Genomic DNA, 15,167 nt, shown 5'->3' with positions numbered 1-15,167 from the left:
GTACTTGGTTACTTAAAAAAAAACCACACACACACACACACACACACACACACACCATTTGATTCTTTATTTTACAAAGTCTTGTCTTCTCTTGCTTTCATGGATATTTTTTAAAAAGCCAGGCACACCTTTAGTACCAGCTGCTCAGGAGGTGAGAGGATTGCGTGAGCCCAGGAGTTTGAGGCTAACCTGGGCAACATAGCAAGACCCTATCTCAAAAAACCTAAATAAACAGTGAGAGATATATATATATGTATGTCATACTGTATATATTATATATCACTTATATGCTAGATACAATATATGATACATAGTGTGATATATATACTATATATTATATATCATTTATTATATATCATGCTGTTTTTACCTTATGCCTTCTGCTTTGAAGCACTAAGAATGCTGATAGAGACTTCTGATTAGCATAAACTCACCAGTGGGTAAAGAGCATTTCCACTTACTATTTGACTCCTGCTGAAATTTCTGCTCCCCTCATCCCAATAGCACATTTTCAACATCATGAGGACATGGGCAGTGAGTCTTTTTCTGTTGAAATCAAGGGTAAAATTGGAAAGAAATGACATTCTAAGTAATTGAGTACTCACCTAACTCTCCTTTCTTCTCTAACTCTTCACATTTTAGAGTAAAATAAAGGTAAAAATAAAGGTGCATTTGAAATAATGGTATTTCCTTTTATTCATTAAATATAGTGTTTCAGATGGCCACAGTGTGTGCCATTCTGTGGTCATTGTTGTAAGGGAGATGAGAATAAGACAGTGTCTTCCCACTTGCAATACATATAGATTATATGCATCTCGAGAGAGGTATACATGAGAGAATTTAGGAGGAAGAATTACTTCCTGATGTAATCATTTAAAAACAAAAGGCATACATATAAATAGCCTTATTTACCCACTGCCTGCTATAGCACTTGGCTGGTTGCATCCAATGAGAGCTGTCACAAAATACTTAAGAAATGTTTGTTTAGATTTAATGCTGGGCACGATGGCTCATGCCTGTAATCCCAGCACTTTGGGGGTCTCAGGTGGGCAGATCACTTGAGGTCAGGAGTTCATGACCAGCCTGGTCAACATGATGAAACCCTGTCTCTACTAAAAATGCAAAAATTAGCCGGCTGTGGTGTTACATGCCTATAGTCCTAGCTATTCGGGAGGCTGAGGCAGAAGAATCCCTTGAACCCGAGAGGTGGAGGTTGTAGTGAGCTGAGATTGCACCAGTGCACTGCAGCCTGGGTGACAGAGTAAGACTCTGTTTCAAAAAAAAAAACAAAAACCACACACATTTAAAGGAAGATGGAAAAGACCATGAAAAACAGGGGCCATGTTGGGAGCCAGGATATGTGATATTCTATAAACCAGGAAATACTTTGCCAATTTAATAACAATTTTATTTATTTCTGTGAAAGCTCTTAATGACCATTTAAAAATTACAAGCCTGGGTGTGGTGGCTCACGCCTATAATTCCAGCACTTTGGGAGGCTGAGGCAGGAGGATTGTTTGAGCTCAGGAGTTTAAGACCAGCCTGAGCAACATAGTGAGACTTCATCTCGAGGAATTAAAAAAAATTAGCCAGGTATGGTGGCACATGCTTGTAGTCCTAGCTACTCGGGAGGCTGAGGCAGGAGGATCGCTTAAGCCTGGGAGGCTACAGTGAGCCATAATCGTGCCACTGCATTCCAGCCTGGGTGACAGAGAGAGACCCTGTCTCAAAGAAAAAAAAAAAAATACATGTAACCATTCTGTCTGTACTTATTACCGTAAGGGAGACAATGAAGAGTAAGAGCATCATTATTTATATTTTTGTGGTTAAGTACATTTGGGATATGCAAACTTAGATAGGTTATTTTTTAATAGCAGTCCCTTTTTTTATTTTGAGATCCTTTAATATACTAATGTACATTGTGGATCTTGCTATCTTCCAAGAGAAGATAGCGTATGGTGTTCTAAAAGTTAATATGAATATAGAACCCATTTTCCTATGGAGGAAATTTATTAAGGAACATGACTTTGGACGTGCAGCTTTATGAGAAAATAAATTAAACCTTTTTGCACTAACTTTACTAAATTGGGCTTTTGTGCTAGAATTTAGGAGATGCTGAAGATGTTAGTTTTATTACTGTCTGATTCATATGTATAAATATTATTTAAATTGAGTAATTAAGCTGTATTCTAACAGAGACCAGTGAACTTTCTGTTTTATTTTTTGTTACAAACAGACTTCTTGATTAGAATTACCAGAATTCTAAAGTATATCTGTGCATTTTGAAATACAGATGTTCAGATGCTTTAATTAGTTCTTTATATAATTAATTATATAGATTAATATAATTAATTTAATGTTTCCTATTGAAGAATAGAGTGACATCAGAAATCTCAGATGTAGAACAATCACCAAATCAGTAATAATATATTTGATCGTGTCTGTAATCCAGCACTTTGGGAGGCTGAGGCGGGCAGATTGCCTGAGCTCAGGAGTTCAAGATCAGCCTGGGCAACATGGTAAAACCCGTCTCTACAAAAAATATAAAAATTAGCCGGGTGTGGTGGTGCATGCCTTAGTCCCAGCTACTTAGGGGGCTGAGGCGGGAGGATTGCTTGAACCCAGGCTGTAGTGAGCCATGTTCGCACCACTGCTCTCCAGTCTGGGTGACAGAGTGAGACTCCATCTCTTAAAAAAAAAAAAGTGTGTGTGTGTGTGTATATATATATATATTTGATTTTAAAATACAGCATACTTACGTATTTCCAGTTTATTTCTTGAGTCTGCCTCTCACCTGCCAGTGTTCATCCATCTGTGCTCAGGATTGAATGTAGCTCATTCAGGCTTAATCCTCTTTTGTGTAGAAAAGTATATAGCCCTTATTTTTTCTATTCATTGTGGATGCTAGTCTATCTGAGAGAGCCTTATGGCAAAAATGAGGAGGAACAAAAGGGAAGGACACAAACCTTTATTAGACATAAAAAGCACTTGGAAGTTTTTTTACCCTTGTAATGTATCTGCATGTGGAAGTGGGGAAATTGAAACACTTATGCTTACATTCTGGTGAATTAACTGATCCAGAGCAGTAGAGAGTGTTTGTTGTTTTTTACTTTTCCTCATTTGAGTTCAAAGAGCTTTGCAAATTATCAGATCTTCTGCAATAAGTTGCTAAAGCTGTTTCTCCCAATCCTATAGAACAGAAAACAAATTAAGTTTTTACTAGGATTTGTTTCTATTGCTACACTAATATAAAAGGTTGGCAAGGCCATGTACGGTGGCTCATGCCTGTAATCCTAGCACTTTGGGAGGCCAGGGCGGACGGATCACGACGTCAGGAGATTGAGACCATCTGGCTAATATGGTGAAACCCTGTCTCTACTAAAAATACAAAAAATTGGCCGGGCGCGGTGGCTCACGCCTGTAATCCCAGCACTTTGGGAGGCCGAGGCGGGCGGATCACAAGGTCAGGAGATCGAGACCACGGTGAAACCCCGTCTCTACTAAAACTACAAAAAATTAGCCGGGCGCGGTTGTGGGCGCCTGTAGTCCCAGCTACTCGGGAGGCTGAGGCAGGAGAATGGCGTGAACCCGGGAGGCGGAGCTTGCAGTGAGCCGAGATCGCGCCACTGCACTCCAGCCTGGGCGACAGAGCGAGACTCCGTCTCCAAAAAAAAAAAAACAAAAAACAAAAAACAAAAAATTGGCTGGGTGTGGTAGCAGGCGCCTGTAGTCCCAGCTACTTGGGAGACTGAGGCAGGAGAATTGCTTGAACCTGGGAGGCAGAGGTTGCAGTGAGCCGAGATCGTGCCACTGCATTCCAGCCTGGGCGACAGAGCAAGACTCCATCTCAAAAAAAAAAGAAAAAAAAAAAAGATTGGCAAATCAAGGCTCTGACCAATGTATATGGCAATCGAGGCTCTGCCAATGTGTATGACAGAGATTACTACTTACTGCTGTAATGTAAAATACAGAAGTGTTTTTAGTACTCCTTTTAGAAGCAGCTTTTCATACAGAGTATATTTATCTACAAGTTAGTGTCCATTTAAATGAATAATGTGTAATCAGAAAGTCTGCTAATCATGCCTCTCATATTTTTCTTGTTTTCAATGTATGGTTTCAATATCTTATTTTTTCAGTTGGCCGTAAACCAAAGACCCAGCAATCACCAATTTCCAATGGGTCTCCTGAGTTAGGTATAAAGAAGAAACCGAGAGAAGGAAAAGGTAATGTGGGGAGGGTTGCTTTGGAAGTGAGATGATTTTTTTTTCAGTTAGGTGACATTTTTGCATTTGTAAGAAAATTATTTCTAGTACATGCACATATGAGAATACTGTCGTTGGTAATAGTTCTTAATAAGGGATGTATCAGCATCATGGGGGGAGCTTTTTCAAAATACCTTTGCCTAGTTCCTACACCACAGAGATTGTGTAGCCATAGTTATATCATGGGGGATATAGGGACTTTTGGAAAAAGTCCTAAGGAAGTCTGATACATACTCTCCTTAACCATTGACTTAGGGGATATGTGTATGTATAATGGCACCCATCCTCATATATAGGTACCCATAATTCAAAGGGGTTTACAACTAAGCCTTGTTTCTAATAGATAATTTCTTTCTTTTATTATTTTTGTGAGACAGTTTCTTGCTGTGTTGCCCAGGCTGGTGTGTGGTGGTGTGAACATGGCTTACTGCAGCCTTGACCTCTTGGGCTTAAGCAATCTTCCTGCCTCGCCTTCTGAGCTGCTGGGACCACAGGCGCATGCCACTCTCCCTGGCTAATTTTTTTTTTTATTTTTAATTTTTTTAAGTTTTTTGTAGAGATGAGGTCTTACTATGTCACCCAGGCAGGTCTTAAACTCCTAGGCTCAAGTGATCCTTCCGCCTCAGCCTCTGAAAGTGCTGGGACTACAGGCATGAGCCACCGCACCTAGCCTGATACATAACTTCTTTTTTTTTTTTTTTGAGACGGAGTCTCTCTCTCTGTCGCCCAGGGTGGAGTACAATGGCAGGATCTCAGCTCACTGGAAGCTCCGCCTCCCGGGTTCACGCCATTCTCCTGCCTCAGCCTCCCGAGTAGCTGGGACTACAGGCGCCCGCCACCACGCCCGGCTAGTTTTTTGTATTTTTTTAGTAGAGACGGGGTTTCACCGTGTTAGCCAGGATGGTCTCGATCTCCTGACCTCGTGATCCACCCGTCTCGGCCTCTCAAAGTGCTGGGATTACAGGCTTGAGCCACCACGCCCGGCCCTCATAACTTCTTAACTGTTTAGAAGCAATGCAAGAATTCAAGGCGAGCTAAATTTTAATTTTCCAGTCAACAAATTTCAGTCACATCAGTTACAATTCAGAACAAAACCATGCTTATTTGCTTATTTATTGACTTACTTTTACAGACAGGGCTGGAATGCAGTGGCGTGACGGTAGCTCACTGCAGCCTTGTACTACTCTGCTTATAGCCTCCCAAGTATCTGGGACTACATGCACACACCACCGCACCCAGCTAATTTTTTTTGTTTGTTTTTTTAAGAGATGGGGTCTCATGCTTTGTTGCCCAGGCAGGTCTCGAACTCCTGGCTTCAAGAGATCCTCCAGCCTCACACTCCCAGAGTGCTGAGATTATAAGCATGAGCCACTGCCCCTTGTCTATTTTTGCTTTAGAATTCGTGTATCCTGATTAAAGATAAAAACAGCACCAAATCTCCCCCATTCTGTGCTTTCTTAATTTGTCGAATAAGATGACTTCAAGTGACATTTCTTTTTAATATTATTTTTATTACTTTTTTATTACCTTTTTTTAAATTTTATTTTAAAATCTTCTGTAGAAACAGGATGTCCCTATTTTGCCCTGGCCTCAAGCGATCCTCCCATATTGGCCTCCCAAAATGTTGGGATTATAGGCATGAGCCACCACACCTGGCCTTTAATTTTATTGTCACTCAGATTCTGACAGATAAAGTGTCATTTCAGTAGTGGTTTTAGATGTGTTCTGTCTGCCAGTCTGATAACCAAAAATTTATCACTTTCATGAATAAGTGTTTTCAGACCAATATTCAATAGTTGGATAAATTTTACATTAATGTATTTAAATTTATTCTGTCCTTATCAGGTGGTTTGACTTAATAATTTTAAATAATTAAAACAGAAATTAAGTCTAGTTAAAGAAAATTGTCTCCAGTAAGCCTTCCAAGAAATTTGGTATTTCGATAGGCCAAAAAAAAAACAACAAAAAAGTGACATTGAACACTTATTCAGGAACTGGTGACCCAGTTTGGGGGAGGCTTAGAATACTTTTCTTACCTCCTTGTTTGTCTTTGGTTGTTGTACACTTCTAACATTTTAGGTTTCCTCTTTTAATTTATATTGAAAACTTTAAAAGTTAACATAGTAAATATTAGAAAACTAAACTATAAATATACAGTTATTACTATTGTCTTTTAAATAATTCTTATCCTCAGTGGTATCACTTATACTCGAACATCTTTTGCTTAAGACTGGAGAAAAAGTCTGTGACCAGTTTTTACCAATTTAAATCATATCTCATTACAATTTCAGTCTTGTATTAAATTTGAGGCAGTGTGTTATAATGTAATTAATTAAAGCTATTACAGTCAAACCTATATTCAAAATCCAGCCAGTGTTTTTTCTTTTGTAAAATTATGATAATAATGTTTGTCATAGGCAAATTCCTTGTTACCTGGTAAAGAAAGCTTCTCTTTCTGAATCCTGTTTTCCCTAAAATCAGAAATAGAATTTTTAATAATTTTTTTCTTTAGAGATAGGGTCTCACTCTTTTCACCCAGGCTGGAATACAGTGACATGATCATGACTCACTGCAGCCTCAACCTCCCAGGCTAAAGTATTCTTCTGCCTCAGCCTCAAGTAGCTAGGACCACAGGCACATACCACCATGTCTGGCTAATTTTAAAATTTTTGGTAGAGACGAGTCCCCCTATGTTGCCTAGGCTATTCTCATACTCCTAGGCTCAAGTGATCCTTCAGCCTTGGCCTCCTTAGAATTGTTCATTTTAACTTGGGGATGGCAACGTGGGTGCAGTGAGTATTTAAAGATAACCTGAGGGGTTTTGATGAGTTTAATTCAAAACATGGAAACATTCAGATATCTTATATGCAAGGCATTGTCTATATTATACAAAAATTTCTTTCAGATAAAATCTTTACTCACACTTACTACTATGTGAACAAAATAAAAATGCCCCAGCTACACATTTTTATGTAACTGAAGATTATACATGGTTTATTTTAATAGTTTTTAGGTAGTGATGCTGATGTAATAGAATCCTAGAGATACAAATGTAACATTGTGAAGTTGAAAGTCAGCTTTTTTTTTTTTTTTTTTTTTTTTTTTGAGATGGATTTTAGCTCTTGTTGCCCAGCCTGGAGTGCAATGGCGCGATCTCAGTTCACCGCAACCTCTGCCTCCTGGGGTCAAGCGATTCTGCTGCCTCAGCCTCCCGAGTAGCTGGGATTACAGGCATGTGGCACCACACCTGGCTAATTTTTATATTTTTAGTAGAGATGGGGTTTCTCCATGTTGGCCAGGCTGGTCTCAAACTCCCGACCTCAGGCGATCCGCCCACCTTGGCCTCCCAAAGTGCTGGATTACAGGTGTGAGCCACCACGCCTGGCCGAAGGTCAGCTTTTTTAGGTCAACAGATGCATAATGGGCTCAACTCTGCGTTATTAATGAATTTACTGGATTTTCAGGGAAAGCCACAGTGAAAGTGAAATGCCAGAGAAAAAACATCAGTATTTTGATTGAAGGTGTTGGGGTAGTGGTGGCCGTTTCGGGACTCTTTTCTCTTCTTCTTTTTTTCTTGAGATGGAGTCTCGTTCTGTTGCTCAGGCTGGAGTGCAGTGGCGTGATCTCTGCTCACTGCAACATCCGCCTCCCGGGTTCAAGTGATTCTCCTGCCTTTGCCTTGCAAGTAGCTGGGATTACAGGCACCTGCCATCATGTCTGGCTAATTTTTGTATTTTTGTAGAGATAGGGTTTCACCATGTTGGCCAGGCTGGTCATGAACTCCTGACCTCAGGTGATCTGCCCACCTTGGCCTCCCAAAGTGCTGGGATTACAGGCATGAGCCACCGTGCCCAGCCTTCTATTAATAAGAACTTGGCATCTAGAGGTTATGAAGGGAATAAAATAAAAACAACCTGAAAAGCCTCTTCTCATGACTGCTGCCCACTACTCTCCCCTCCTTAATAAGGGAAAAAAGAGTGTGATACTTTCTTCCTTTTGGGATTAATTTTTTTATTTTACTTACCCAGATTCCTTTTCGTTCTTTTATGCACATCCTAGCCATCTTCCAAGACTTCATGATGGCCTCTCAGTCCACTTTATTTTCACTCCTGGAATCCCACAGACATTATTTTCTATGATTACTTGGGATATAGTTAATTATGCATTGCTTTGTGATAGACCTTATATTGTTTCAAATTGTTACTTATTTCTTGCATTGTTGTTTAACTTGTCATCTACTTTCTTTTCCCTTCTCAACTAAATTATAAATTCCTTGAGGCAGGGACCAGGTTTTAAATTCATCTCCTTAAGCATGATATGTGATGAATAAGCATTTTGTTCTGAAGAAATATTCTAATATTTCCTCATTTTAAAATTTTTCTAGCAATGTGATCCAGAGCTAATGTTATAGTTAACATTTGATGAATACTTGACTAGTTTTAAGGAATTACCATATTTTTCCATTTTAGGACCTCAGATTTTAAGATATAAGTATAAACAATGAAATCCTTTAAATATTATCTTCCGTCTACTGGGTGTAATCAGTAGAAAGTGATTAGAAATTTTTTTTTTAATCTGTTTTTAGAGGCAGTAATGTTCTTTTTTTTTTTCTTTTTCCTGAGACAGAGTTTCACTCTGTCACCCAGGCTGGAGTACAGTAGTGCGATCTCAGCTCACTGTAACCTCTGCTTCCTGGGTTCAAGCGATTCTCATGCCTCAGCCTCCCAAGTAACTGGGATTACAGGTGCACGCCACCATGCTCAGCTAATTTTTATACTTTTAATAGAGATGGGGTTTCACCATGTTAGCCAGGCTGGTCTCGAACTCCTGACCTCAGGTGATACGCCCGCCTCCCAGCCTCCCAAAGTGCTGGGATTATAGGCGTGAGCCACCACATCCAGCCAACAGTAAAGTTCTTTGCTATCAAGTCTTAATTGACTGGTAGTACAGAGGAAAATGATAAGAAAATGCTTAAAGGGTTGAGGGTAGTTTGCACTTATAATATATATACCTCAGAGTTCATGCCTGTAGGTGAATCAAAGAAAAGTAAGTTTCTTACAAAAAGATCCTAGGTCTGATGCCTAAAAGTTTTACACATTTCATTGCATTTTGCTTGCCTATCCAACAAAATTACTAAGTACCTTTTGATCATGGAATTTAGGCTTATCATATGATAAACAAAGGTGTAAACAAATTTATTTTATTCAGAGTTTAAATCTGTATAAACTAATAAACTTGATTCTGTTTAATTCAGGTTAACTTTGCCTAAGCAATTATGCCTTTGCCTTTACTGAACTCAAAATCTAGGATAGGGTGATATGTAATGTACAAACGCCAGAATCTGTATTTTAGCATCGTAACTGTAAGCATACGTAGTGGATACCATTTTTTAAAAGTAGAAACAGGCTGGACGCAGTGGCTCACACCTGTAATCCCAGAATTTGGGGAGCTTAGGTGGGCGGATCACCTGAGGTCAGGAGTTCAAGACCAGCCTGGCAAACATGGTGAAACCCTGTCTCTACTAAAAATACAAAAATTAGCCCGGTGTGGTGGAATGTGTCTGTAATCCGAGCTACTCGGGAGGCTGAGGCAGGAGAATTGCTTGAACCTGGGAGGTGGAGGTTGCAGCGAGCCGACGTTGTGCCACTGCACTCCAGCCTAGATGACAGAGCAAGTCTCCATCTCCAAAAAAATAAATGTAGAAACAAGTATATTCAGGATTTTTAAGTTACGATGAAGGACACTTTATTTGCTTTTAATTATGTATTTAATTATGTTAATGAATTTGTAATCAATGTCTGTCATTGTTTTTAAAGGAAACACAACCTATTTGTGGGAGTTTCTTTTAGATCTACTTCAAGATAAAAATACTTGTCCCAGGTATATTAAATGGACTCAGAGAGAAAAAGGCATATTCAAGCTGGTGGATTCAAAGGCTGTCTCTAAGCTTTGGGGAAAGCATAAGAACAAACCAGACATGAACTACGAAACCATGGGACGAGCTTTGAGGTAAAAATGCAATTGAGCTAATATTGACACAAAATTTATGTATTTCTTTATATTGTCTATTAGCTGTTTAAAGAGAAGCTGAAAATCCTTTACAACTTTTAACTTTGGGGGATATTCTAGAGGAGCATCTTAGATTTGGAAGTAGATGAGGAGATAGGAGTTTAGTCTACATGCTTATAATTTTAACATAATTGGAAAATTCATTTTTGCAGAAAATGTGCTTTTGTACTTAGGACTATTTCTTAATAGAAATTGTGAAGTTGTAGGCTTAAAAAAAATTAAGCCTAAACAAATTATGGTTCCTAAAGTTAATTTGTATTTTAGTTTTTAGGAGTTTGTCATAAATGGATTTATGTTGATAGGAAAATTTAAGTTTTATCAGTTTGGCCGGGCATGGTGGCTCATGCCTATAATCCCAGCACTTTGGGAGGCTGAGGCAGGCGGATCACTTGAGGTCAGGAATTCAAGACCAGCCTGGCCAACGTGGGGAAACCCCATCTCTACTAAAAATACAAAAATTAGTCGGGTGTGGTGGTGCTCGCCTGTAATCCCAGCTATTCAGGAGGCTGAGGTAAGAGAATCGCTTGAACCCAGGAAGCAGAGGTTGCAGTGAGCCAAGATTGTGCCATTGCACTCCAGCCTGGGCGACAGAACGAGACTCCGTCTCAAAAAAAAAAAAAAAAGAATAATCAGTTTGATAAACCCACAAAATTCTTTCATTGGAAAGTACATGGCTTCTTCTAATTAAAGGTGTTTTTAAGTGAACACATGGTTTATGTGACAGTATTCGCAAATCTCTACTAAGTTTAAGTGTGGCTTAGATAATTTTTCCAGTAATATCAGTTTGTTTTTATAACCTATGTAAATCAGAAAAGAATTTCTACCAGTGTCAGTATAGTAAAATACTCAATGGTAAGGTAAATTATTTCTTTTAAGAAAACGAATGAACTTTCAGCTACTTTATAGATCTTAAGTTTGTAGGACCTTGGCGCCAGGTTCCAACCTGATTCCTACTCTAAATTTGTAACCTTTTGAGCAGTCTAGGCAGTAAGAGTTTGTTTTTTTCTCATCTGTTATTAGGGATAAGGGAATGTTTCTATTAGTATGCACTGTACATAGTGTTTTTGGTGGGGGTAGAGTGGGGTGGAGAAATAATATACTTGATTCATTTGGTACATTTTCCCCTTACAGATACTACTACCAAAGGGGAATTCTTGCAAAGGTTGAAGGACAGAGGCTTGTATATCAGTTCAAGGATATGCCCAAAAACATAGTGGTCATAGATGATGACAAAAGTGAAACCTGTAATGAAGATTTAGCAGGAGCTACTGATGAAAAATCATTAGAACGAGTGTCACTGTCTGCAGAAAGTCTCCTGAAAGCAGCATCGTCTGTTCGCAGTGGAAAAAATTCATCCCCTATAAACTGCTCCAGAGCAGAGAAGGGTGTCGCTAGAGTTGTGAATATCACTTCCCCTGGGCACGATGCTTCATCCAGGTCTCCTACTACCAATGCATCTGTGTCAGCAACAGCAGCTCCAAGGTAAGTGAGGCAAACCATTAGTTATAATGTATTTACTTTTTAAAAAAGTCTCCTTGGTGAAAGCGAAATGTCCCTTTGCTTAATATTAGTGTTCTAAGAACACAGCGTTGTCAGGACTTTGAAAAGTGCTTGATATTTTAATTATATTTTTTATTGTTGTTAAAGTAGATGTCTTGCTGGGTTCAGTGGCTCATGCCTATAATCCTAGCACTTTGGGAGGCCAAGGCAGGAGGATTGCTTGAGGACAGGAGGTCAGCACAAGCTTTGGCAACATAGACCTCCTCTCTATAAAATAAAAATAAAAAATTGCTGAGCGTGGTGTCACATACCTGTAGTCCTAACTACTCAGGAAGCTAAGGCAGAAGAATCACTTGAGCTTAGGATTTGGAGGTTGTAGTAAGCTAAGATTGCACCGCTGTACTCCAGCCTAGGCAGCAGACCGAGACCTTATCTCAAACAACAACAACAACAACAACAAAAGTAGATGTCTTAAATTACCTGAATTGGTTTTTATGGTTTTATAGATGGAGCTTAATGTAGGCTTTAGTTTTTAAAATATATTTGTGTCATGGTATGTTTGTGTCAGACATCAGGAATTGCCAGTATCTCTGTAAAATTTGGGAGCACTAGTTTTACACATTTTGGATTTGTATTCATCTTTTACTCAGGAGACCTATTTTCTCATTTGGCATTAAATATAATCAGCTTTTTTCTTTCTAATGTACTAGGACAGTTCGTGTGGCAATGCAGGTACCTGTTGTAATGACATCATTGGGTCAGAAAATTTCAACTGTGGCAGTTCAGTCAGTTAATGCAGGTGCACCATTAATAACCAGCACTAGTCCAACAACAGCGACCTCTCCAAAGGTAGTCATTCAGACAATCCCTACTGTGATGCCAGCTTCTACTGAAAATGGAGACAAAATCACCATGCAGCCTGCCAAAATTATTACCATCCCAGCTACACAGCTTGCACAGTGTCAACTGCAGACAAAGTCAAATCTGACTGGATCAGGAAGCATTAACATTGTTGGAACCCCATTGGCTGTGAGAGCACTTACCCCTGTTTCAATAGCTCATGGTACACCTGTAATGAGACTATCAATGCCTACTCAGCAGGCATCTGGCCAGACTCCTCCTCGAGTTATCAGTGCAGTCATAAAGGGGCCAGAGGTTAAATCGGAAGCAGTGGCAAAAAAGCAAGAACATGATGTGAAAACTTTGCAGCTAGTAGAAGAAAAACCGGCAGATGGAAATAAGACAGTGACCCACGTAGTGGTTGTCAGTGCACCTTCAGCTATTGCCCTTCCTGTAACTATGAAAACAGAAGGACTAGTGACATGTGAGAAATAAAATAGCAGCTCCACCGTGGACTTCATGCTGTTAGTGGCAGTACTGACATAAACATTTGCAAGGGAAGTCATCAAGAAAAGTCAAAGAAGACTTTAAAACATTTTTAATGCATATACGAAAACAATCAGACTTACTGGAAATAAATTACCTATCCCATGTTTCAGTGGGAAATGAACTACATATTGAGATGCTGACAGAAAACTGCCTCTTACAGTAGGAAACAACTGAACCCATCAATAAGAAAAAGGATTGAAAGGGACCAAGCAGCTCACTACGATATCAAGTTACACTAAGACTTGGAACACTAACATTCTGTAAGAGGTTATATAGTTTTCAGTGGGAGGGGTTGGGATGGGTGATCTTATTGTTACATATAGCAATTTTTGATGCATTTTATATGCATACCAGCAATTATTACTGTGTTCGCACAGTTCTCACTTAACTGGTGCTATGTGAAGACTCTGCTAATATAGGTATTTTAGAATGTGAATTGAAGAATGGATCCCAAAAACTTCAGAAAGAGGATAGCAAAAAAAGATCTAGTGCGATTTTTTATATATATATATATACACACACATATATATATATCATATAGCTTAAGCTGATTTAAAACAAAGGCCTTAGACTAATTTTCGGTTTTCTTTCTTGAAATAAGCTAATGGCTTGTTTGTGTAAAGCTTTTTTATTAAAAGAAAAATTTTAAAAATCTTGTACCTAGCACAGTATTGTTATAGAATTTACATGTAACATTTTATATGGTAGTTTAAGTCTGTCAGTTTCTTAATTGTGGACAGATTAACAGTTGGCTCTGGCCTTTTGCTGTAACATGCCTGTGTCACTCAGCCCTGGCATTTGTGCAGACATATCATTTTCAGTTCTGCTGTCACTTGGAAGTTCAGGCTCAGCATGAATTTTTGTCAGGTAGCTCTAATACCTGGAGTTTTCTTTCTTTCTTTCTTTTTTTTCAGTTGAAGTTTATGAGGGAAATACCAGTGTTCAGATTTGAACTATAATAGTTTGTATATTCAACATTTGAAGTATATTCTATTTTGTTGTACTCTTGTTTCAAAGTGTATTCAAGTAGGTTTTCTGAAATATAGAAATGAAATTTATCTTCTGTTTTGGTCTCTGGTGATATTTTTAACAATATTTAAAAGCCAGCATAGACATGTTTTAGTTAAGAAGTGATAAAATATCTCTATTTCTCCTTCCCAACTACTGCATGAAGAAATTCTACTTCTGTTTTGTTCCATTATATTAATATTTGGCAAATACCTGCATGTTGCCAGTTTCTTTCTAGTTGTAATGATGAACTATAATGTTCTGCTTAACATAATGAATTTAGTATTTTAGTTGTCTGCACTTAAAGAATTTATATTTATAAAACACTTCAAACCATTTGTTTCACAATCAGACCTTTTGTGGATAAAAAGAACAATTACTCTTCTAGCCCTTTTACAAATTAGGAAGTTAAGGTATCTGAAGGATTATATAAACTATGTAATTTCACTACTGTCTGTCACTACATATCTTAATGCTCTTTTCTACTACAAAGAAAAGGTATCTATTTTTACATCTTTTAGAAATTTAGATTAAATCATACTTAATATTTTTTGTCTTTTATTTGTGCATTTGATCACATACTACTTAGGTCAGAGATTGTTTGTAACAGTTCCCTTTGTAATCTGTTAAACTTTTCCATAAATGTGTTGATGATACTTTTATATAAAATCTCAAAGAAAAACTCACTTGATTCTTTTCCCATTTGGGAGTTACTCTCAAATTCTACCTCCTTTTAAAACATTTCCAAAATATTTCAGGTTTGAAAATTGATATTAAGTGCTTTGGCACTTAAGTGTATTATCTTGTTTATTGCACTGTGACTTCATTTGTTTAGTCATGTCTTCCGTAATGGTCATTTAGAGCAACAATTATTTTATGCTATACCTATCCCTCTCCCCAAGTGCTAAGCATATTAGACACTCGGGTCAGACATTTATT

At 38.4% G+C, this 15,167-nt stretch overlaps 1 protein-coding gene across 36 annotated transcripts in view; it reads left to right on the top strand.

Moving 5' to 3' along the window:
- The window catches only part of ELF2 (E74 like ETS transcription factor 2), a 121,675-nt gene extending 107,392 nt beyond the window's left edge, over window positions 1–14,283 (top strand). For 27 of the 36 annotated variants that reach the window (XM_065545510.2, XM_074040477.1, XM_065545499.2 and 24 more), the window contains 4 exons: window positions 4,137–4,223; window positions 10,079–10,271; window positions 11,463–11,813; window positions 12,542–14,283. In XM_065545510.2, the coding sequence (XP_065401582.1) occupies window positions 4,137–4,223; window positions 10,079–10,271; window positions 11,463–11,813; window positions 12,542–13,166 (1,256 nt within the window). In that variant the 3' untranslated portion in view covers window positions 13,167–14,283. The remainder of the gene's footprint in view (window positions 1–4,136; window positions 4,224–10,078; window positions 10,272–11,462; window positions 11,814–12,541) is intronic. The other 9 variants (XM_074040488.1, XM_045391856.3, XM_015450844.4 and 6 more) reach the window with 1 other exon arrangement.
- The last annotated feature ends 884 nt before the right edge of the window (window positions 14,284–15,167 follow it).

Source organism: Macaca fascicularis, chromosome 5 (genome assembly GCF_037993035.2).
Source record: "Macaca fascicularis isolate 582-1 chromosome 5, T2T-MFA8v1.1".
NCBI lineage: Eukaryota > Metazoa > Chordata > Mammalia > Primates > Cercopithecidae > Macaca > Macaca fascicularis.
The sequence above is the reverse complement of the archived record's forward strand: the minus strand, read 5'-3'. Positions and strand labels throughout refer to the sequence as shown.